The sequence below is a fragment of the Pelodiscus sinensis genome, chromosome 15, assembly GCF_049634645.1.
Source record: "Pelodiscus sinensis isolate JC-2024 chromosome 15, ASM4963464v1, whole genome shotgun sequence".
NCBI classification, from domain to species: domain Eukaryota; kingdom Metazoa; phylum Chordata; order Testudines; family Trionychidae; genus Pelodiscus; species Pelodiscus sinensis.
Genome location: NC_134725.1, coordinates 9,065,438 through 9,090,544, shown reverse-complemented (window position 1 = coordinate 9,090,544; position 25,107 = coordinate 9,065,438). Strand labels below are relative to the sequence as shown.

The following is a 25,107-nucleotide window of genomic DNA, read 5'->3' as shown; positions in this document are numbered from 1 at the left end:
GTTGATGTAGTACATGCAGGTGGTATTGTCCAACATAATGGTGATGGTCTTGTGGACTATATGCTGAGTGAAGTGTTGGCATGCGTATCTGACTGCCCGAAGCTCGAGGAGGTTGATGTGGGCTGTAATGTTTCCCAAGTGAGCTCCCCATCCCATGAGTGAGGCATCTGTTATAAGAGTGAGAGTGGAAGGTGGGCATTGAAAGGGAACGCCGTGCAACATATTTTGAGGAATTGTCAACCAGAGCAGGGAGTTGATGATGCATGGTGGGATGGCGACGGACTTGGAGAGGTGGTCTCTGAAGGGTCTGTAAACCGTTGCGAGCCAGGACTGAAGAGGTCTCATGTGGAGTCTGGCCAAACTGACGACATACGTCATAGAAGCCATATGTCCGAGGATTTTGAGGCAGTGGCGGACCGTGACAGTCGGTACCGCTTGTGCCGCTTGGACAAGGTCACAGATCGTCGCGAACCTGTGTTCGGGAAGAGTGGCCCTTGCTGCGACTGTGTCGAGGAGGGCACCTGTGAACTCCAGTCTTTGTGTTGGGTGTAGAGTGGATTTTGTATAATTTACGTGAAACCTGAGGCTGAGTAAAAGGGCTATTGTGGTATCTGTCATGGACTTCGTTTCGTCGAAGGACGCACCTTTTATGAGGCAATCATCCAGATACGGGAATATTATGATGCCTTGACGTCGAAGAAAGGCCATTACGACCCAAAGGGTTTTGGAGAATACCCTAAGGGCTGTGGAGAGTCCAAACGGGAGCACCCTGTATTGGTAGTGCTGGGTACCCACTGTAAATCAGAAGAAGCGTCTGTGAGCAGGATGGATTGTAATGTGGAAATATGCGTCCTGAAAGTCGAGAGCCGAAAGCCAATCGTGTTGATCGAGTGCGGGAATGATAGCTGAGAGAGTAACCATCTTGAAACGGTGGTATGCGATGTATTTGTTGAGGTGCCTGAGGTCTAGGATGGGGCTCCAACCTCCTGTCTTCCTCTGGGTTAGGAAGTACGTTGAGTAGAAGCCCCCGCCTCAAAATTGGGTTGGTACGTGTTCTACTGCGCCCAGTTGAAGAAGGTGTGAAACCTCCTGCAGGAGGACAGTTTCGTGAGAGGGGTCCCTGAAAAGGGATGGGGTAGGGAGGTGGTTGGGAGGAAGAGAGGTGAAGGGGATGATGTAGCCAGATTGGACTAAGTTCAAGACCCATCTGTCCGAGGTGATGAGGGACTGTTGATGGAAAAAAGCTCGGAGGGGGCGGTGGAACTGAAGGGTAGCAGTTGGGAATGTCAGTGGATTGGCTTCCTGGCTCTCGACCTGACCTTCAAACCTGCTGCTTGCCGGATGGTGGATGGGGTGTGGCGTGTTGTTGCTGTTGTCCGTGGCCAATCTTTTCCACAAAAAAGCCCTGATCACCATTTTCGCGATCGGGGCTTTTTTGTGGAAAACAAATCTCTGCTGTCTACACTGGCCCTTATGTGCAAAAGTTTTTCGGAAAAAGACTTTTGCCCGAAGGGGTGCTGCATAGTATTTCCGCAAAAGCACTGACAATCTTACATGAGATCGTCAGTGCTTTTGCGGAAATTCAAGCAGCCAGGGTAGACAGCTGGCAAGTTTTTCCGGAAAAGCGTCTGCTTTTCCGGAAAAAGTGGCCAGTCTAGACACAGCCCATGTGTTCTGCTGGCCTGGTCCAGATAATACGGTGAAAGCAACATGACATTCTACTCCTTGGGAGAGTATTCTGTAACTCCCATATTTATCTTATATATTTTAGAAGTTTGTTTCTGCCCATCCATTTGTTCAAGATCTCATCCTAGACAGTAAGAACTAGAATTACTGAATTTGGTATGAGCTTCCTCATATCGTAACAAAGCAAGATAAAGTTCTGGTAGTGCCAGGACAATGGATGTGCATGGAATTGGATTGTTGCTCATAAATGGAAAGATGGAGGTCTGGCAGGAGGGACAGTTATACTGCAGAATGACTATGGTGGGGGGGACAGGCAGCAGGGAACAGGGGTAGAGAAAGGGACAGCTACCTACTATGTATTTCAGAGTTTGTCTGTGTTTGTTCCCCAGCCATGCCTGCTGCAGTAACCGTGGAAGAGCGTGTCTCACCTGGCCCCAAGCAACTGCAGTGAGAGAGGGCGGGGGGTTATCCTCTTTCCCCCAGGCTGCCTGTATACTGAGTCCCTTATCCTTACCTCCACTCCAGAGCAATGATTTAAATGAAGAAAAACAAAACTTATTTGAGTTAAGGACCCAAGCAACATCAGGTAAATCTAACCTGTACAGAACTGTGCTATTGCAGATAGAGCATGCCATGTGAGGTATCAGGGGAAGGAGAAAGATCTGCTGAAAGTAATTTCTTGGTTTATTGTGGAGAGCTTCATCTCTGTCTGACGCTGTCCTGTGCTTCCAGGCAGTTGGCATTTGCATTAGAGGTTCACTGTGACCCTCAGGGTAACCTCTCTTTCTTTACTGGGAAGGGAGATCACAGACTATTGAGCCACCCTCATCATAGGTCAAACAAATAGGTTTGGGGTGAACCCCTCTAACCCTCCCTTTAGAGGTAGTTTCTGTAGCAGTATGGGGAGGGCTGGGGGAACCCAGGCCCACCTCCTGCACTGGGTTCTGGCCTCCCCTAATGGCAGTTGCAGCAGCAGCAGCAGGTAGTGTTTCCTCCTCCACCAGAGCTGCTGCCTTTCCCTGGACCACTTTCCCAACCAACTGCTCCTAGTACCTTTCTTCTGGTACCAGACCACATCTTCCATTTTTCTGCAGCACCTCTTCACTCCCAGCCTTGGCCTTCTTCCCTGCTTGAAGGGAAGCCTTTTAAACTAGCCCAGCAGGTCTTTAATGGGCAGCAAGTGTTCTGATTAGCCTGTCTCTCTCAAGTCTGGCTGGCTCTTAATTGGCTATAGGGTCCACCTGCTTTTTTTGCAGCAGCCTCCCTGGCCCTGTCACTTAGGGAAACAGAAAGCCTTGCCCAGCAGCCAGTATACCTGCCTTCTATCAAACTATCGTAGCCCACTGGTCTGGGTGTATCACACTGTGGATGCGTCTAGACTGGCATGATTTTGTGCATATACTTTTAACAGAAAAGTTTTTCCATTAAAAGTATTTGCACAAGAGAGCGTCTATACTGGCATGTGCCTTTGCGCACCATGCCAGTGTAGACATTCTTGTGCAAAAAAGCTCCCATGGCCATTTTAGCCATTGGGCTTTCTTACACAAGAAATTAACTTGGCTATCTACACTGGCCCTCTTGCACAAGAATACTTGCGCAAGAGGGCTTATCCCTGAGCGGGAGCATCGGAGTATTTGCGCAAGAACCACTGATTTTGTACAGTACAAAGTCAGTGTTCTTGTGCAAATACTCGCAGGCAGTGTAGACAGGTGGCAAGATTTTGCGCAGTTTGCGCAAAATCTTGCCAGTCTAGATGCACCCTTCATGTGTATGTCATTAATGCATATGCTGTTATGAGACCTGGGTTGTATGGTTGTCGCTAAAACATGCTGTAAAATGGGGAATCAGCCAGAGAGTAGCAGCCCAGATGCAACAACAAGGACTGTTGCCAACACTTGGAGTGCCAGGTAGCCATCCATGGCCATTGTCCAGCAGGCAGGCCCTCTCAGAGAATGACGGCGGCCCGAACCACTTTCAGTTTACAGGCCTAGGCCCCTGATGTATCTAACTTCTCAGCCACAGGGTCATACTAAAACCAAAAGAATATATGAAAAAGAAACACTCAAGACATTTATTTATTAACAATTAAGTTATTATACCAACAGCATGTATATTAAACTTGTAACTTCAATTATTAAGCATTGAGAACCCCTGCAAACACTCTTGTCCCATTGTAGAATGAGGGTAGTTCTTTACCTGTTTTAACATGTTGAATGTGCATTCACTTGAAGCTACTGATGCAGGGAGTCTGACAGAAATACGTAATGCAGCTGTGATATTAGGAAATACAGTTGACAGGTCGAGCTGGAATATTTCCTGAAGCAGTTCATTTGGCTTGCAGTCCGACTTAAAAGTCACAGCGATCTCTTGAAATTTCATTGTACCTTTGTTGAAACTGTTCAGCCGCTGAATATAGATGTAACATAGTTATCTTTATGTGATAATGAAGTTTCACGTGCAGGTATTTGGTCTTTCAACTTTCTCCAATCTCTATTGATGCTCCAAGCAGATGGATCAGAAGTAATGGTGCATTTGAAGTATTATTGTTAAAAATTAAACAGGGTACACAGTACAGAGCCTGCTTTTCCATGTTCCAGCAGAGCCAGTTTCTTGTGTAGATCTCTCCATTGGGAAGAGATTTTGTCAGCAGATGAGTGGGAAAAGCATGATTTTGAGCATTTTTCGGTTATTACTTGGAATCTGAAAACAACTAACTTTGAGAAACGACTGCATTTGAGCAACATTGTTCTTATCAAGCTGTCCAGTATCAGGTTTTGATGCCACTGTTGTTACACTGTGTCCTGTGCTAGTCATAAGTTCTTGCTCTCGTTGTGCAGCATCTCCAAGGTCCTCATCTGCCTGTAGTCACTAAATCGAGTGTAGATTCTGCATCTATTGCTCCTGTTGGCATTTGTGTCTTGATTCATGATCTCATTTTGAGAGAGTGGCATTTAAATGTCATTTGTGGGTGCAAAGTTTTCATCATCAGAACTGGAAGTGTCACTGGCAGTATGGTCACTGTGTAATGGCCGAGGTTCTTTTATACGAGAAATTATATATTGGCTTTAAACTCTTAACTGCTGCTTCACTCTGTGGCTTTTACCATCTCTTACTTGCACCACTTTCAAATCTTTGCTTCATTTTTATAAAGGGGTTCTTTTAAAACACAGTAACACAAATTAATTCACTAAAGGCTGGTTATACAGAGTTTTATTGTATATACTTCACAATGAATATTATATAATAATGGTTTGGGGTATTGTTTACAACAGCTCTTATAGCCTTATTTCAAAGGCTTGAAATTTTGTGTGCTAACAAGTTCCCATTATTAAATTCTTCTAATAACTGGTGTGTTATGAATATGAACATGCGGTGATTGCCAGATTACATATAAAGTTTATTAAACAACTAGAATTAAAAGTTTATCATCACAAAAAAGCTTTTAAAGGTGAAACTAAAACTGGACAAAGAGGTAGCTTATAGCTGAGCTTGATATGGTTATTGTATAAGAAATCAGAAAAAAAAGGAGTATAAAAATCTCCTATGCAAAGTTAAACATCTAATTTAAAGGTTAAACTCACCCTCAAACCAAGCAAAATAACTTTACAGTAACAAAATTAATTACAACTTTCAAAACCTCTAAACTATGCAAAGACTGTAACAGTGTTTCATGATGTAGAAGCACTAATCACAGAAGCTACTCCAGTCATGCAGCTGAATACTCAGATGAAACTGAAAAATTGGTGAATGCCTGAGGTCCCACAGTGATTTCAATTCGTGTTTTGCAGGTATATATAGTTTCTTTTGTTTTCTCTGTTATAACTGCAAGTTATATAATAAATAGATAAATAATAAATAATATAATAAATAGACTGACTTCATAGAAAAATGTCATTTTGAAGCCCTTTCGTCTCCTGAGGCCAGGCCAAATGGCCCTCTTGGCCCCCATTCTGGTAGGGCCTCCTAGGGGAGGAGCGTCAATTCCATGACTCACCTGCATGAACCACGCCAGAGAAACTGCTCAACTTTGCCGGAGGACTGGGCAATGCCCACCAGACATGCATATGGATTAAGAGTAAGAAATCCAATCACAGGGGCCCAAGATTTCCTTCATAAATTTTCACTGCAAGCAACCAGGACAGAGAAGACTGAAGATCCCAACAAAGAGAACTGAACCTGTTTTCAAGAGTGAAATTTGCAGTATCCAGGAGGGTAAAAAAAACCTTCTTGATCTAGTTGTGGCCTAGTCTATTAGGGTTGAGAGTTTAGAGTATATATTTGTATTTTTTTCTTTTGATAACTACTCTTTTTGTCTAATACTTATAGTCACTTATATCCTACCTTTGTAATCAAACTTTTTACTGTTTATCTTTACCAATGAGTTTGTATGAAGTATGAGACAAATCTGTTCAGGTTTATAAAAGCTGATGTACATACACTTTCCATTGATGAAGTGGTGAACCAATTAATAAATTAGAGGATATATTCCTGAGTTACAGTGCTGGGCACTATAAAGGATTAGCTGGTGCCTTTCTCTGTGATTCATGGGTGGCTCTGGGTACATTCAGGCAATCTAGCTGGGAGTGTTGGGTCCACATGCAGTTTTTTGGTATAACAACAGCATCTGGAGGGGTTGCTCTCAGTCACTGGCAAGGCATTATCAGACACTCCCCAGGCTGGAACAATTAGGGGGCCACAGCAGTACCACAGTTCCAGGCTGTACCCTGGGGATCTCATCACCAGCAGTTCAGCCCATTCTGAATGGTCTTGTTTTGTGGAGGGGCTGTGTGATGCCAAGGGATAAGCAGACTGTTCTTTTGAAAAGCTGAAGGAAGGAGAGTCATGAGTGTTTGGCAAGTAGGAATGTAACCTCATCTTCTTCAGAAACGGCCATAACATGGAAAATATTGGTGGTCGGATATAAAGAAAGGAGAAGAGGAATGTAGAAAGGAATAGTCTGAGCAAGTAACATGAGTTACTATGGCTGCAGTTCCCAATCAGAATTCAGAAAAGATCCAGCTGGGCTTTCATCACTGAGACGTAAACCATAAGCAGGCCCCAACACACAGGCAAGTTCATTCTTGTGCAGGGGTAGCCTGGGACAACAAAACTGGCTACATTAGCATCTTGCCAAATGTAGTTTACATGAAATGGAGAAGATTATAGGCAGTCAAGCTATTTTTAAATGGCATGTGTTCCCCCAGGCTCCTGGGATCAACTTTACATCTTGGGATCTGCCATCTCCACAGGCAGCATTAAAACTAACGATGTAGAGATGTCTGGCCTGAATGGGTGTGTCTAGACTACAGGGTTTTGTCGACAAAAGTGCACTTTTGTCGACAAAACTATACCTGCGTCTACATTGCCACTGAGTTCTGTTGACATAATGTCGACAGAACTCAGCAGTTTGTCAATGGCTGTAAACCTCATCTACAAGGAATAACGCCTTTTGTTAACAGAGTTCTGTCGACAGAAGGCATTATTGCATCTACACTGTCCTTGGCATCTACACTCAGGTCGACAAAGCGGCTTGCTTTGTCGACAGAACTGGATGTAGTCTAGACGCTCTTTGTCGACAGAAGCTTTGTCGACAGTATCTATCGACAAAACTTCTGTCAACAAAAGCCTGTACTCTAGTCATACCCTATTTGATCAATGGAAGCCACTCAGCAAACCTGTTTCCAGAAGGCATTGGAGAATTATCAGTGCCTTAAAATGTCCTTTCTCCTATGCCTATAAACCTTCCTGGAAATACAGATTTCACTTTAATGCACTCTAATATTTCAGTGCCCCACACTAAAAGTGATCCTAGTACTACAGACTTAACCAAGGACACCTCCAATTAGAGCTGCACCACTGGATCTTCCTCTAGCTATAATCCTGCTGACCTTTGACTGCTTTGGGAACAATTACATCCAGTTCTCTCCAGTCAGATGTCAGATTGATGACAGAGTTGCAAATGGAAAGAATTGTTGATGAATTGATTCCAGAAATAAGCAGGTGGCATGATACTCACACTCTCGGAAAGACAAACCATCTAACGCGAGAGCGCCAAATTGATCCTTAATCAACTTCAGCAGTTATTCCAGGGGTGAACTGGGCTCACTATTTCTAACTCACCCATCTGGTTACCATTTATCACAAAGATACTGATTTTCCAGTGCTGGCTTCTGAATTGGGCTGGAAGTGCCTGGTCACGTCTGTCACAGAGTTCTGGCTATTGTCCAGAGCATAAATGATACTAAAGTTGGTTTAAATACAAGCTGTTCCCCACCTCCCTACATCCCACCCAATACTTTATCTGTTATCATTCCCCTGAATCTATGTTCCTTCAAACATATTTCAATGTCTCAATTTTTACAGGCAAGTTTAATTCAAGTGCTTTACTAATATCCAGGTATTTCCAGCTACTGTTTTCTGTGGCTCCTCATTTTGTGCTTTGTGTGATCAAGTCTCTCCAGAACCATGTTTATAAATAAAAACATGCCATATTTATTACTTACTGTTCCAGTATCCTCTAGAGATGCAACTACCTTGAGACATTTAGCCAATTCTCCCACCTACCTAGTTGCTGGACCATCTCATCAAAACTAGCAAAAGTGGGCAACTGACCACTTACATTTTTACCAATCTATCTTCTAAACCTGGTCAGAGTAAGTCTAATTAATATGGTAGCAAAACCACTGGGTGACTAGTCTATACTAGTACCCCTACTATTTCAAACACTGGTGGAGTTGCACAAAGCTAGAGAAAAGTTGAAAGAACTCTCTTACATTCTCAGTGCAAACTAGGCTCTCTGCTCAGACTCTTGCTATAATTGTATTAAGGGACTGAAACTGCTATTGTTTGCAGTTACCAAGATGACTTTTTTCTCCTTGTGTTCCACATGCTGTTTGTTTTTTAAATTCTTGGTTTCCTCCCCAGTTCTTTTTTCATTGATTCAGCAAGATAGTTGAGTCCCTTTGCACCCTGAGATACAGGTTATTCAAAGTATTTGCTTTATATGTGTTCATATTCCAAGTACTCTCTTCGCTGCTTTTCATCAAGTCACAGTTCAAGACTCACAACTCTATCTAAACCTCTCCTTTATTGGAGCCAGATTTAAAACAATTTAGTTCTCTCAGCTACTTTAGAATCACCATTAATTTCACCTTTCCCCATTGACTGTTTTTTCCCTCTACTATTTTCACCTTCAGTTGTTACACCTATTTTTGTGTGTTCCATGTGCACAAGGCCCACATGGGGCAAGGGTAAATTCAAGGCTCTGAGAACTTTTGTTTGGTTGCTTGGAAATAACCTATATTAGTGCACTGGAAAGTAATCTAGTGACACCAAACAAAGGGAAACAAGATACATTTCATTCCATCACTGATGGATACTAGATTAAAGTTAGGGACTCTATGAATCAGTCTATCCTAAAGTCTCTCACCTTGACAGTTAGCTATGACAATACAGCAGCATTTGCGTTATTAAATGCAGACTTCGTCATGACTCTTGGGGTTACTTTCATCAGCTGATTTTTTAAATAATGTTTCGTGAACCTACACTAGCTGCTTATTGTTCGCATTCTTCTCTCAGCAGCATTGTGGCCTGCTGTGTATTAGAAGAGTGCTTTTTAGGAGTGCACAATTTTCTCCTACACTGGCAGATTTTAATATTTCCTCCCAGTGCTCTTTACTTGTTAGATTTCTTCATTTTCCACAACTTACTGTCTTGCAATCTCACTTGTACTACTGTGTTCAGCAAATCCAAAGAACATCTTCAGACTTTTTGATTTCCTCGTGTTTCTCTCCCTTCCTGAAATCCACAGACATCCATGCACAACTCCTGTGAAGTGGGGAAAAATTATCATCTCTGTTTTACTGATGGGGAACAGATGCTCAAGAGAGGTAAGCCATATACCAGAGCTGGGAGTTGAATGCAATATTTCCTGCACCCCCAAACCTGGGTGAAACCGTTCCCAAATTCAGAGTCACTCATATACACACCATAACAGAGAAAGACCATTTTCAAATAATTTATTAGGAATTTAAAACTGAAAATCTGGAAAAAGGGTTACAGGTGTAGAGAGAACAAACATTGGAGTGTAATAACTTACTGGCTTCAAAACATGGTTTTATTTCTTTTTTAAAAAAATGCCCACTCTCAAACCAGAGCCCCAGCCTCTGGGCAGCAGCAACACCGGCTAGAGAGTGAATCATAGCCCAGTGGCAATACAGTGGAGCTGGGAGGTGTGTGGAGCGGGCACAGAAGCAGCTCGGCGCATGTACCAAGAGGGAGGAAAGCGCTGTCTGCAGACCCAAATTTGAAGTATACAGAATAAAAATAAACCTAATAAAATGCAGCTCTTCTTTCATTAGGAAATATTAAAAAAAACACAGACATACAGACTCTTGTCTCGGTAACAAAAATTATTGCTTTGTGTTTTCAGTACTAACCCATTAAGTACCTCTTACTAAACAGAACTCTCCAAAAGTATAGCTTGGTCAGGCATGGCCCATGCTGCTGGCTTCAGGGGTAGCCACAAGGCTGCAAGGGAAGCAGAAGGGATGAAGGGGTCCATGTGGACACTACAGCCCCTCCCCCCAAACCTCTCACTTACTGGGGGTCATTTTGGAAGAAGAAAGGGGATGATTTTTAAAACTTAAGATGAAGCTGCATTATTTCCCTGGGAAAAGTGTTGGGCTGCATCTTAATGAAAGGCTTAATCACCCCACCCTTAACACGGTCTTTGGTTCACTTGAAACAAATCCAGACCCAAACATGCCCCTTAAATTCCTCCTTGAGGCAACCCCACAGCAGAGGCTACTTGTTAACAAGGGCTTGGGCAGCCTCAGGAGATGGGACCATATAATCAGTTTACAGAACTGAGGACAAACTCCCACAGATTCCAGGACACAGAGGAAAGCAAATGGGAAGCTGTGATTCTAGAATTCATACGATCCCTGAGAAGCCCTTTTCTCACCTTTCCCCCATCGATCACCACCCCTAGTGCTTTTTTCTTCCTAATTAAAAAAAAAAAAAAAGACTTTCCCCACACAATGCTGCGCCCTTCAGGGAAGGACCATCCCATCTCCCTGACAGTGAGCCCTTCCTAATGCCCTTAGCCCTAGAGGATGATCTCCTTCCCCACCATCTCAACACAAGCAATACTACTTGGAGAGTCAATCCTTTCAGAGTAATGAAGACAGACAGGCAGTAAGCCCTTTGCCTAGCCAAACTAGATGCTGGCACTTAGGAAGCTTACTGGTGCAGTCTGTACATCAAACAAGTGGAAGCAGCTTTAACCCACTCAGCAAAATAGCCGATGGCTGGTAAGTTTCATTCCCCTCTTCCCCCCACTTCACATCAGAGGTCTTAAAATCTTACAGTAAAAGGTGTACAAAAAAAGGAGTTCTGTCAAGGTTCTGCTGGAGAATATTGCTCGCACTGAGGTGCCAGGTTCAAGAACCTGGAGCTGCTCCTTGAAGTCAGGCAGCAGCCAGGTTCACCTCACAATATTTACATATTATACACGAGGAAAAAGAAAACCCCACGTAAAACTAAAATCTAGGAAAACAAAAATACTTTCAGCTGTAAGGGTAGTGTTTTTACTTAGCAAAATATACATTTGTTTTGTTCTGAAGCGGTGCCCCACCTTTTCAGATCCTTGGACTTCACGCATTTGAAAGCCTCACATTTACAAAACAATTAAAAATGTTTAAAAAAAAAAAAGAAATGCGTCAGTTCTGCTCAGGCTTCTTTTTCTCTCTCTGCGTCTCTCTTCCCTTCAGAACTGCATTCATATCACATACTGTCCTTTTAAAATGTTGACAACAGAGCTGAAAAGATTCAAAACAATTTCAAAACCAAATAAAAATACGCGTCATTAAAAACTACCTAACACGATCACAAAAAGCCAATTCATAAAATATGTCTACCAGCTCAGGAAAGAGCAAACAATGGAAAGGAGGGTCACCCCCTCTCCCAAAAAAATAGATAAAAAAATAAAATAAAAAATAAAACTACCAGCTAATAAAATAAATAAAGAAGAATCGGGCTGGGGGAGGGAGAAGCGTAAACCATCGGTGGTTAGTAAGAAAGCGAGATGATCTCCATGGGTTCAGTCCAGTGTGGTCTGTTCAATGGGAGAGATCAGGTCAGATCAGCAGGAGCCTGGCAGCCAGCCGGCAGTGTGCAGTTTTATTCAGTAAAAAGGAAACCTTGGCTCATTTCCCAAGGCTCACCAGATCCTCCAGCCTGCTGTCCTTGGTTAGGTCACTGGGGAATCTGCAGAAGACCAGCAGAGATGGAGAGTACAGAGGGGTAAAAGGAGACAAACCAACAAACACTAACAACTTTTCATTTTTTGGTCATATCTGACACAGCCACAGGTGTTACACAAACTTCCCCCAACACAGGCTTGTGCTGGCACCTGGGCATTAGCATGAAGATCACACTTGACTGGCAGTGAACTGGAGCATAGTGCAACTGCCCCTATTTTTAACCTGAGGGTGTGGGCCAAAGGGACAAGCCCCTGCATCGAGATGCAGCCTGGCTTCTTGGGTCAAGGAGAACTGTATGCTAAAGTCCATAGGCTTCCTGCATCAAACTTCTGTATTAAAAATGAGGCTTATTACATGCTGCAAACTGAACTCAAGCTATCCCTGGTTAAAGAGAGGCAGTCACACCATCCCGGCAGAAACATCTGCCCTACTCATTAGTCACATTTCCATTTTTAAGCTACCAAATTTCTGTCACTTTTGAGGCGTGCACCAGGATCCTCCAACAGCTTCTGCACTGCTGGCACTGCACGTAGGGTTTTCCCCTCTCCCACTTGGGTGTGGAAGCCTCTTTTCTCTCCACAGACCACCTCCATGGAGAGGAAACACCACTCCAGAGATGCAGCACACTCAGCAGCAGAGAGATGTGGAGAGTTAGTGGCATGCAGGGGAATGCAAAGGGTGGGAGGGACATGTCCTTCCAGAGAGTGGCATTGCGAGAGCTCACCTTCCCTTAAGATTCTGGCCAGTTGTGTATGTCTATTTCCCATCTCCATCAACTCCCTGATTTCCTATTAGGTCTCCATACTATCTCCTCCATTCCAACCTAATGCTCCCCCTTCTCCCTGCCAGCACTGAGCACAGCCTTCTGGCCTCAGAGGCCTGTCCTCCTTGCCCTCACCTTCAGATGACGTCCCTGAATATCAGCCTAACTAACAGGAAACTCAGTGTTGCTGAATAAAATCCCCTCCTTTGGAGGCTCAAGACAGGCCAATCCCATAGCTTCACTCCCCTCATGCCTCTCCCAAAACCTCCTGTTAAACATCTTACCTCCTGCCTCCTTGGTCGCTAGCTTCAGTGGTACCCATTGGTAAAAGCTGTTGCAATCAAGGGACCCTACAGAGAAAGGATTCAAATCCCCTGATTAGACAAACCAAAGGAAAAGGGTTGAGTTTGAGAGTGTGATTTATCCATCCTTCCCTCCCCACACAGGCATTGATTGGGATATTGGTCAACTCCCTGAAGGTACTATTCCTAAAGACACTGTGACCTCCTTTAGATAGCTGACTGGAATCAGGTGCTTCCCACCCCCACCCGGAGAGCTCTCAGCACAGTGAGATTTACAGAGTGATATGGCCCTCATGCTGTCTCCCACTCAGTGGAAACATGCACTCACTAGACAGTCTCTTCAGAGTTTCCTAATATCCCCTCCAGAGTCATATGGAATCCCCAGGCATCTCCCAGCTGTAGCCCCACATTCTATAGGAAAACATGTAGTTAGCAGATATTTGCTCTGCACTCTCCCCCTCCCTACCCAGCCATTTATTATTCCTGGGGATCCATGTGCATTCTACCCTGGGAAGTTTGTGGGTTTCATTCTGACAGTGAGGATGGTTGTGGTCTTTCTGAATACGTAGGGTGGTCAGTTCAGTCATGGCCAAGTGTTGGGAAAGCTGTTGCCATGACTCAGAAGTCTCATCTTTGAGGTGCCAGTTCCATCCCGGCAGAAAAACGTAGCTGTCATGATCAGGCTATGGTCAGAGTGAGATAATAGGCCCTTGGGTAGTTTGGGCCAGTTCTGTGGAGGGTTTGGAAGATTGGGACCAAGACCTAGCACTTGACTTGGTGTTCATCAGGGAAGCAGTGTTGAAAGCAGAACTGATATGCATGCAGCAGACTGCTGAGTAAGCTGAGTAGGCTGCTGCATTAGTAACCATTGTGGCCTTTTTAAAGTTAGTGTTTTTAAGCTTACGAACAGTATATTGCAGTAACCAAGCCTTGAGGTTGCCTGTAGCCATTATGGTTTGGATATTCAGAGCTGTAGAAATCACCATTCCAATTTCATGACTGATACACACCCCACCTCCTTCAACTCTCCCAACCTCAACAGCTGATGTGAAACACTCACCCCTAAGCTGTGGCCAAAGCCAGTACTCGGAGCTGGACTTGCAGCACTGATGTAACTGCTGACCCCTGAATCCTGATTGGCTGCTCCATAAAGTTCTGCCATTGGCCCAGGACTCGTTGTACCCAGAAACCCACCAGTGCGGCTTGGAGTAGAACCTAAGGGAGGAAGCAAAACTATATGGTGAAGATCCAAAAAATGCAACCCCATCCCACCCCCCTCCTGTAGCCCAATGCAAACCTCGGTCAGGTTGCTTCACCAAGTAGGAAAGTGGCAGTTACCTGTCCCTCGCACTACTGCTGCTGCAGCTGCGGCCGCCGCCATTGGTCCATACGCAGTAAGGGGAATTGCTGAAAGAGAAGGAACAGGTATCTCATAGTGGCACCAGGGCAGCTCCCTTAGCAGACATCTTCATTTCCCTCTAGGAAAGAGAGCTGCCAAAAAGGTGCATTAGCTTGGCATATGTTACCTACTGTACTCGGGGTGGAGCACACAGCCCAGCATTTACAAGGCAGTTTTCATTTAGGAAAGTCCTTAAGCAACTGAGCTGACCAATTCCAGACACAGGAAACTTTTGCTCAGGAGTCAAAAACAGCATTATCATGGGTGGCACTGTTGAACCACATACCAGCTCAGACAAGTGACGAGAATCCTACAGCAGGGTGAATGGGAATTTAGGATGGCCAATGGCATTTGGCCCCGAGCCTAATCGCTAATACCAATTCGGTGGATTTTGGATGGCCACATCCAGAAGACTACAACTTCAACGCTCACCATCCTTTAGTCATGCTGGGGCACAGCATGCTTCTCTGGCACCTTTCACCTGCAATGGTTCAATACTGACAACTTCCTCCACCTCAGTAAACACACTGCTGCAGACATGCAATCCTCTCTACTCTCCCAGCTCTAATGTCAATTGCAAACCCCCTCCCTGGCCCAGTCTAGAAGAGCATGAAACACGTGCCTGGTGGTGCAGAAGCCGGAAGAGGCCTAATTAAGACAGGGAGGCTGAACTTATTTGTAGCAAATGTAGTCTACATTTCTAGTGCCATGAGCTTCTAGACCTGAAGCCACAACTACTCTGTACTGTTTTTGCTGCCCCTAATATGACTAGGTCAGTGTTTCATGTGCTAATGCAAAATCCACTGAGCAAATCAATTGAGTTAAAGGGCTGAAATCCAGACTAGTTCAGGAGGCAACCTTTAGTAGCAGCCTTTGTCTGGGTTCAGGTGTACATCATATCAGGGTTTAGATTTGGGTTAGTAGCTTATCACAGTTCTTCAGCAAATGTAAACAGAAAGCTACCAGTATTTTCCTCCCTAAGATGCTATTTGGTGAGTAAAGGGCTGGTCATCTCCATTTCTCTATCCCATTACTGCTCTAAAAAGTTAACAAGTATCTGAGTTAATCAACATTAGCTATGCTGGGAGAGGAAGCTGGTTTTGCTCAGAAAGAATGCAGTTTCCTCGTTAGGAAAAAATATCCTCCTTTATTTATCTAGTTAGAAACCAGACTTCTGCCTTGCCTCCCCCCTTCATCAACTCTCTTCACACAGAACCTGAGACTCTCAGAGTAACACCCTTGTTTCAATGCCACTCAATACACCCTGCTAGTGTTCAACATTTATAGAGCCCTGTTCAACCAGAAAGTTCCTGAAGCACTTCACAATCTACTGGCCTGGTCCTGCATGTCCTCCGTTCTCACAGATGTCTCAGCTGGAGCTGTGGGAGCACACACCTCGTGAGAGCTGGCCCAAGACATGCACATGAATCAGAGCACCCACCACTGACAACAGGCTGCCCAGTGACTGTTTAACAGAGGCATTCCTCACTTCCCTGCTGTGCACTATCTCCAGTTGAAACTCGGGGGAATCTAGGGACAGAGGTTGTAATTACCCAACAGGGCAGTTAGCCAGGGCACCAGCATTAATAGTTCACTGCTGGGAAAGGTACCAGTGTCTCTGTAGTGAGCACCAGTGAGCAGGACTTCTGGTTTAATGCTCCTCCAGAAGCATAGAGCCTCCTTGCTGGGGCACTCGTACTATGGGGACTGAGAGGGTAGAGCAGCATTTACTGAGCTGTCACCTCTACTCATCTGTTTCATTCTAGGAAGCCCCCTATTTGAATATAGATCCAGGCCAACCCTTCTCAGTTTGAGAACTGACAGGATCACAGCCACAGGTGGAATTTCAGAGGCTCATTCAAACTATCTATGTGGCTCCAGAGGTTCCCTCCCCACGTCCCTTTGAGTACAATAATTACTCGTTTAACACGTGCCCACTTAACACGTTTTTGCAATAGCACAATTTTTTTTTTTAGGGAACATTTTTCAAATAACGTGACCATCCCCAAAATAACACGAAAATAATCAAGTAGTGGACTACTTCGCGCAGCTGTATACGTTGGTGAAAACATTGGTAATACACATGAGCGGATGAATTCACGTGGTCACAGCACTCCTCCACTCACTCACGTGTTTATCTTTGTGTTTTAACAAACTGCAGCGACTTGTGTTGCTAGAGATCTAATGTTGACGTTGACGACCCAGCACCAACAAAAAATTGACTTTGCCACCACCATCTGAAACGCAACCCCCACCTTTTCCATTATTTTTAATGGGAAAATTGACCCCGCATAACACATTTTCGCTTAGCACAAACATTTTCAGAAACACATGAATATAGTGTTAAATGAGGAATTACTGTACTTTGTTTTAACAACGTCCACGTTCTTTGACATGCAAATGCTATGAGTCAGCATTACTCTGAACCACTGGAAAATGCCCCTTCCAACCCTCCCCAAACCCAGCTAGCAATGCTCCCAGAGAATAAGTTCCTCAGAGAAGTCTGCATCCTCATTACAGACAAATCCAGCCCTTGAAGAAACAGCTGGCATCAAGGAAGTGTCAGAGTGAAAGGATGTTATGGAAGATGAGATGGTACATAGGCAATAGGCCTACCAACAGCTAGACAAAGCTACTTTTCTAAGACAAATACTGTGCATTCTACAAAGCTTGTGGTCATGGAAGGAAGATTCTATGGGAAAAGCAGCACCAAGAATACACAGTACACAAACTCAGAGGCCTGAGGAGCTGGGAGAAAAAGCAGGTGTTGATACTTTTGGAAAAGAGTCCTAACAAGTTCTTGCAGAAATCCATCCCCCCACTTCTATTACATTGTGTTCAACCACCACTACTGAGTGTAGCTGAGAGCTCCACCACACTCAGTGTTTCTATATCATTTCCATCTTAGATAACCTGAGACTTAGGCAGCTGTGAACTTCACCACTCCCAGTGGTGAAATATAATTCCCTACACTAATTCCCAGCATCAAAGTAGCTGCAAGCTCCCCCAGCTCCAGTGCTCTGTACTACAACTCCTCAGGCTGGGACTAGAGTTTGGATTTCTGAGAATTCACCTTGCTAGCAAGAAGTCTGCATAAATGATTTAGAGATTAACACTTGGCTATGGAGTGAAGACAGGGAAGGTAACAGCAGCAGCTCAGAAGCTAGAGAATCTGGGAATTCAAGCTTACTTGTCCTCATCATACATGACTTGCATCTCTCATCTGCTCCTGCGGGATATATATGGTTAGTCCCCTCTCCACCCCTCACCCCCAGACTCTGCTTTTGATGTTGCTAGTGCAGATGGAAGAGGAAATGAGGAATGTTTCCAGTCTCACTGCGCCAACCTATGAGGCAGCAACACCACTGGAATAACCCAAAACCCCTTCTCCCCTTCCAGCTTGTGAGTTTTAGGAAATCAGTGGGACTGACCTGTGAGCTCGGGGAGGACGGGGGCACTCGGGAGAGGGGTCCGCTCTACACGGAATTCTAAAAACGAAATGTAAGACAACTTAGGAACTTGTTAAAACTCCCCCGAGAGGGATCTGGCAGAGAGACAGCAGAACTGGGACTTTCTGGGCAGAGCCCAAGGCCAGACAGAGTTGGACAAAGTGACTGCAGCCTCTGGCCTTGGACTCATTTTAAATGAATTTCAAGTTGCTGCAAAGTGCTAGATTGACTGCACTGGAGACTGAAAGCCTCTGCTTACCCCAGAACAGGAACAGCACACACAGGGGCAGTGGAAGCTTTCCTTACACTGCGCCCAGCCCATATGCCTCATCTTTGCATTGGAGGGAACATCTATAGGGCTGAAAAGGGAGCTGTCTGTTTGGCATAGCCAATCCTTGATCTTTCAACTGGCACTGAGCTGGTGGTGACTGTGACAAGAACACCTGGTTCACTAGGACTGAGACCCAGTGACTGGATTCACACAGACAACCAGACAGCAACTTTCAGTCACCATCAGTGTAGGCCGGATTCAGATTATCAGCATAGAGGTGAAAGCTGCCCAGAGCCTGTTGCCAGTCTCCTAACGTGGGGCCTTTCTACACAATCCATTGGGGGCTGGGGACAGAGGGGGGCAGGGGATAGAGTTGCCACTTGTCCTGAGAACAGCAGGGCAGTCTTTTATAGGGTGGCGCTGCATTCCACTCTGCTTGTGCAGGAAGGGGAGGGAGAGCAGGTGGCCCGCAGAAAGCTCAGAGCAGCTGCAGCATTCATCAGGGTCCAGGCAGCAATGATCTTCTCTGGGCTTCAACATGAGGCATGGGGTAGGAATTTACACATAGGCAATGGTTTGAAGAGGGGTTTGCTGGGGCTCTATGAGATCTGGGATACAGCTCATGGCATTTCCGACTCTCACATTTAGGGAACGTCAAGCCCATTTCATGCCAGCAGGGTTCAAGTCCTGTACTCTGTTTTCAGAAAGGTGGCGACTCTGGGAGAGACACAGACACAGAGGCAGCAAGACAGGCAAAACTGCAAGGGCCCTTCTGTATAACAGCAGCCCCGCAGAGGAGCCTAGCAGAGAGGGGGCAGTGCATGAACCTAGGACTTTTCCTGTCATAGGAGTGAGAGGATAACAGCAGCAGGCATTCACATGGTGGCAGCCTCCTTTCTAACTAGCCAGTTCCCAGTGATTCCAGGCCTCTTTCCCCTCCCATCTTCACAGATTGAGAGAAAGACCAAACTAGGGCAAGGGTAAAACAGGCAGAGTGGGTCACATGCCACGGGTTTCCCTTAGCATCAGGAGAAACTGGAGGAATGGGCAGGAAGAGGCACTTACCAGGAAACTGATAAGTGTAGCCAGGTGCAAGGCCCGTGTAACTCCGACTAGCGTAAGTGGCAGCTTGGAAACCTGGATAACCTGCCAGCAGAGAAAAGGGGATTGTTACACAAAACCCCACAATGCCACTTGCCAGCCCCAGTTCTGGGTGTTTTCTTATAGCCTGGACCAAAGAACTAGGAAAGAATCAAGCGACAGCAGCTGAACAACGCACATTTACGCACATGCAGTGTGTACAGTGCAGGAATTGCAGGAAGAATTTTAATGGAATTTAAAAACATTGCCTTGGTGTGCTTCCAGACATTGTTACCCTGAAGGGCTCAGGTTGCAGATGACTATGTTCAAGCAAGAAAGAACCAAGACTGACTCTCAGACCCTAAAAGGAGTTAATTGGGCTGGAAATCAGAAGTGTGAGGGGAACCCACAGCTTTTCCCTTGTAACCTGAACACATCTGCTCTGAAGTCACGGAGAACAGGTCCCCACAATGCCACACACAGACGCTCCCTTGAGGAGCGTCCCACATTAAGTGGCTGGTTTGATTTGTGACCCGGAATGGTTGCATTCCCTACAGGACGGAAGTTAGTGTACAGATTGCACTGGATTCTCAGGGACATTTTTATCTCCTTTGAAAACCAGTGAGCCTGTTTATTGGGATGATATACAGAGAACACTCTGTGCCTGTGTATCTGAAGTCATTATGTTCTCCCTGCCAGCCAACCGGAGGACGATGACAAATGCTCTTTGGGGCTCTTGAAGCAAATATCCGTGGTAACAGTCTGACCTGGTATAGCAGTAATACACTTGGATGCAGAAAACTCAGCTTTTGGCTTAACTATGTTGCCTTTATTTGTGCCACACCATAGTGTACATCTTGCTCTATACATACTGTGTTAAATAAGTTACAAAGAGAAAGGAATTCCAACTACGAGTTAGAATTTCTCCCAGCTGCATTCCTGTTCTTTTTGTGACTCCAATTCTAGGACCATGCATCTAGAGTTCTAGTGTGCTGCCACCAGGTGGCGAACTGTGACCATAAATTAATCCCAACCCTCATCCCAGCATCAATGTGGCTTTTCAAAATGGGGTCTGATGTCATACTCCCATCTCTTCTTGAACAGCCTGAGCTACCTCCCCCATCAGAGCAGACCTTCCTTGCTGCTGCTGAGAGTGATGTGGGGCAAGGGGCTAGAGAGAAGGATGCTCTGTTGCAACGCTCACCCAGCATGCCAATCCCAAGCATGAAGGCATCCATCCCATAAGGCATCACTCGGGACCGCCCTCTTGCAGAGCCAGTGGGGGACATCACTTCCTTTGGCTGAGCTTTTTTACATTCCACCTGCCACAAAAGAGAAAGTATTGGGCCTCAGCCTGGACTTGCACAGCATTTGCTCTGAGCACAAAGAGTCCTGCAGGCCAAAAGGACAGTCGTATTGCATTAAAATGCTATGCTTGCTCTGTCCCATACACCATTCCCAACCCTTACTCCCACCCTGCCGCCACTAACTCTGCTCACACAGCCTCCTCTGCACAGATGCTCTGCCCCCAGCATGTTTGGAGCAATTAAGACAGGAAGTTCTTCCACTGCTTCTGTCCTTGCCTTTCTCCATGACTTTTGGCAAGGCACCCTTGGAGTCTCAGTGTCCTCAAGGCACCTGCCTCTCAGAGGTGGGAAGAGGTTTAGGTAAAACTAGCACAGTACTCAGGGGCCACAAAATTACAATTCCCAGTTATGGTTCAACTACACTTCCTTCTGGGCGTCAACAGCAGCAGCTCTCCTTTTTGAGTAACTCCTCCCTACATCTGGGACAGTGATTTCAGGGGTTCCATCTGCTTCTTAGCTGCCCTACTGCTTCTCCCTATCCCATTATTGGCTTTGCTCTTCATAGAATCAGAGAACTGGAAGGGACCTGAGAGTTCATCAAGTCCCGTCCCTGCACTCCTGGCAGGACCAAGTGCCATCTAGATCATCCCTGACAATGATGGAGATTCCACAACCTCTCCAGGCAATTTATTCCAGACCTTAACCATCCTGATAGTTAGGGAGTTTTTCCTCTAGTCCAATGTAAACTTCCCTTGCTGCAATTTAAGCCCACGGCACACTCACCATTTTGTTATTGATCTCATGGAAGTGGATTTCACACACCTTCTCCACAATATCTTCACTCTCAAATGTGACGAATCCAAACCCTGAAGAAAGGGAAACACTTCCTGTTCAGGGCAGAACTCTGAGAGATCAGTACCTGCCTCCTGCCTGTCCCACATGCCCAGGACAGGAGAAGGCAATTCAGAGGTTACCGGGGTGCGACAGTAGGGTCTTGGCAATATTTCCCCTTCTCTGACTCCAGCAAGTCCTGCACGTGTGCAGCAGTCATATGAGGAGCAGGGAAATCAATGTCCTCTCCCAGATGTTCCTCTCCTCCCAGCTCCATTTTGCTGTCTTCTCCCTTCATTAAAGCCCACACCACTTGTTGCTGATGGATTTATTCTAAGCAGCTTTGCTATTTTTGTAAGACAAACTGAATGGTTTCATGACGGATACCACAATAACGGGTTCCAAACTGGATCCAATCCAGCAGACATATATATGAACAAAACTGGTGCCTACCAATGCCTGTTCACTATCAAAATGAAGTTGGTGGGTCTCAGTCCAGTCCCCAAAAGAAAAGCACCCCCATACCAAAAGGGGATACTCAGTAAGTCATCTTCAAAGTCCTATCTGTACATTCACTAGTCTTTACAGCCCTGTGTATGACAGGCAAGTATCAGCGTCATTATTTCTGGGACGAAAATCAAGGCAAGGAAAGGTTATGTGATTCAATCAAGTTCACCAGTATCTGAGGAAGGATGAGAACTTGGAACTTCTTGACTCCTGGCTCTATGCTCAAAGAACATCCCTAACTGTGATCTGTCTTGTCAAAGGGCTGACGACTCTGGAGCTCAAACTTTCTTTTTGTGACCTGGGTGGCCCTTTTAGAGGAAGAGCTAAGGCACGGCAGCGAGGGACTTGGAGTCAGTTTGCACTGCAGCTGCCCCAGCCGTGGCTAGATGGCTTTCTGACTACAGGGCTGCTTAATCAACTTCACCAGAACCAAAAACAGTTAAACACAAACACTCATATTTCTGTATGTTCTAAGCTGGACTGAAAGAAATGTCTCTTTCTGTGAGCTTCTCCTTGCTCTCAAAGTAGGCATGTATACAGCCCCATCACAAGCTGTTTCTGGGTGCCTTCCTACACTGAAGCCAAGAGGCTGCCAATCCCAGATCAGATTATTGATCCATCTAGCCTAGTACCATGCCTTAAGCATGATGGCTTAGAAGAAGGTAGTCCTTCCTATCTCTTCTGTATGTCTCTACATAATAGCATAAGAATAGCCATGCTAGTCCATGCTAGCCATCTGGTCCAATATTCTGTCTTCCAACATGGCTGGCGCAGGTGCTGCATAGAGAACGAACAGCACATGGCAATTACTGAGTGATCCATCCTCAGTCACTAAGTCCCAGCATCTGGCAGCTGGAGATTTAGCGACACCGAGAACGTGGGTTTGTGTCCCTGACAATCTTGGCTAATAGCCATTGATGGACCTATTCTTTATGAACATATCTAATTCTTTTTTGAACCCCATTATATTTTAAGCTTTCACAGCTTCCCTTGTCAGTCAATGAGTTTCACAGGTTCATTGTGCCTGGTGTGAATTATTTCTTTATATTTATTTTAAACATTTGATGCCTATTAATTTCAGTGCATGACTCCTGCTTCTTGAACTACATGAAGGGGTAAATAACACTTCCTTATTCACTTTCTCCATACCACCCATGATTTTATAGACCTCTGTTATACTCCCCCTTATGTCTGGTTTACACTAAGACCTTGTCCAAAAAACCACCTCCCCCAAGTTCGAATTGGAAAGTGGTGCACCCATATTACCAAGGCTGTATTCCAGAATAAGGGGCTGCAGAACTGGAACTCTGTACTCCTGCTTTTCATGAGGAATAACGCTAATTCTGCACTTGTAAGTCTGAAATAACGTTCGTATGGATGCTCCAGTGCTGCTAATTCAAACAAATTGGCTTCTGGGAGGCCTCCTGCATCTCACCAGTGTGCTTCCAAGGTAATGTGTCCACGTTAACAGAGCTTGTCTTGGACTAATTTCAATACAGGCAGTCCCCGACTTACGCGGATCTGACTTATGTCGGATCCGCAGTTATGAACGGGGCTTTTCTCGCCCTGAAGGACGCGGGCGGCGGGACTGCCCAGACACGCCGCAGTCCCACCACCTGCGTCCTGCCGGGGCCCCCAGCAGACCAGGGAAACGCGGAGCAAAGCCGCGGAGGATGCGGGCGAGACCGCGGCGCATCTCGGCGGTCCGCCGCCCGCATCTTCCTGGTCTGCTGGGTCCTCCCCCCCCCCCCCAGCAGACCAGGGAGACGCGGAGCAAAGCTGCGGAGGACGTGGACAGCGGGACCGCGGCACGTCTCGGCGGTCCCGCCGCCCGCGTCTCCCTGGTCTGCTGGCGGGGGGGGCGCACAGCTAGGCTTTTCTCGCCGATGCCTGGGGTAGAGCAGCTGGGGCACTGCCGGGTTGGTCCTGCTCCTCGGCGCTACTGGACCAACCCGGCAGCACCCCAGCTGCTCTGCCCCAGGCGTCCCCAAGTCAGGCGACCCTGGAATCAGCCGCTGATCAGTTTCAGCAGCGGCTGACTTGGGGACACCTGGGGTAGAGCTTCTGGGGTGCTGTCGGGTTGGTATCCGTAGCGCTGAGGTGTGGCGCTGCGGGGACCTACCCGGCAGCGCCCCAGCTGCTCTGTCCCAGGCGTCCAGATTCAGCCACTACTGAAACTGATCAGTGGCTGATTCCAGGAAGCCCAGGGCAGAGCAACTCTGCCTTGGACTTCCTGTAGTCAGCCGCTGGTCAGTTTCAGCAGCGGCTGAATCTGGACGCCAGTTCCGACTTACATACAAATTCAACTTAAGAACAAACCTACAGTCCCTATCTTGTATGTAACTCGGGGACTGCCTGTACTCCCTCATAGTGAGGACACAGAGCTTCGAATGTGTCAAATCGGGAGCGCAGAAGTAAAATTTAGTAAATTCAAAATTATCTCCCAGTGTCGACGTGGCCTTCGACATCTCTTTTCAAAGCTGAACAGCCCCTAGCTTTTAATATTTCCTAGTCTGTTTTTGTTGCCCTTTGCTATATCTTTTTCTAATTCTAATACATCTTTTTAAGATGGGGCATACAGACTCAATGTGTCAGAATGCCATGAATTTGTATGTAGTGGCATTATGATCTTTTCTGTTTTATTATTTTATTATTTTTCCTAATAATTCCTAATCTTGTTAGCTTTTTTGACTGCTGCTGCACACTGTTTTGAAAGAACTAACTACAACGACACCAAGATCTCTATCTTGAGTGGTAATAGCTAATTTAGACTACAACATTTAGTATGTATAGTTGGGATTATGTTTTCCAATGTGTGTCATTTTGCATTTGTCATCACTGAATTTCATCTGCCATTTTGTAACCCAGTCACTCAGTTTTGTGAGATCTCTTTGTGAATCTTTGGAGTCAATTTTGGAAGTCACAACAGTGAGTAATTCCGTACCAATTGCAAACTTTGGCACCTCACTGTTTCTCTCCTTTTTAGATAATTTAATAATATGTCAAATTGCACTGGTCGCAGCACAGACCTTTGGGAGGGACTCTGCTATATACCCTTTTCCATTGTGAAAATAAATTATCCATTCCTGCCCTCTCTTTTCCCTATCTTTTAGCCGGTTATGGCTTAACATGAGGATCCTCCTCCTTTTCTTATGACTGCTTTCTTTGCTCTAGCACTAATTCCTGTAGAGGGCAGAAGAGGAGGATCTGATGACTTATTATGAGGCTAGTCATCCCCCACCCTCAC

At 45.6% G+C, this 25,107-nt stretch overlaps 1 protein-coding gene across 16 annotated transcripts in view; it reads right to left on the bottom strand.

The window, feature by feature from the left end:
• Window positions 1–9,687: 9,687 nt before the first annotated feature.
• Window positions 9,688–25,107, bottom strand: part of MSI1 (musashi RNA binding protein 1) — a 40,177-nt gene continuing 24,757 nt past the window's right edge. For 6 of the 16 annotated variants that reach the window (XM_075898095.1, XM_075898102.1, XM_075898089.1 and 3 more), the window contains 8 exons: window positions 21,306–21,388; window positions 20,420–20,537; window positions 19,201–19,281; window positions 17,847–17,903; window positions 14,355–14,423; window positions 14,077–14,249; window positions 12,999–13,064; window positions 9,688–11,955 (listed from right to left, as the gene is read on the bottom strand). In XM_075898095.1, coding sequence (XP_075754210.1) covers window positions 13,023–13,064; window positions 14,077–14,249; window positions 14,355–14,423; window positions 17,847–17,903; window positions 19,201–19,281; window positions 20,420–20,537; window positions 21,306–21,388 — 623 coding nt within the window. In that variant the 3' untranslated portion in view covers window positions 9,688–11,955; window positions 12,999–13,022. The remainder of the gene's footprint in view (window positions 11,956–12,998; window positions 13,065–14,076; window positions 14,250–14,354; window positions 14,424–17,846; window positions 17,904–19,200; window positions 19,282–20,419; window positions 20,538–21,305; window positions 21,389–25,107) is intronic. The other 10 variants (XM_075898099.1, XM_075898091.1, XM_075898097.1 and 7 more) reach the window with 3 other exon arrangements.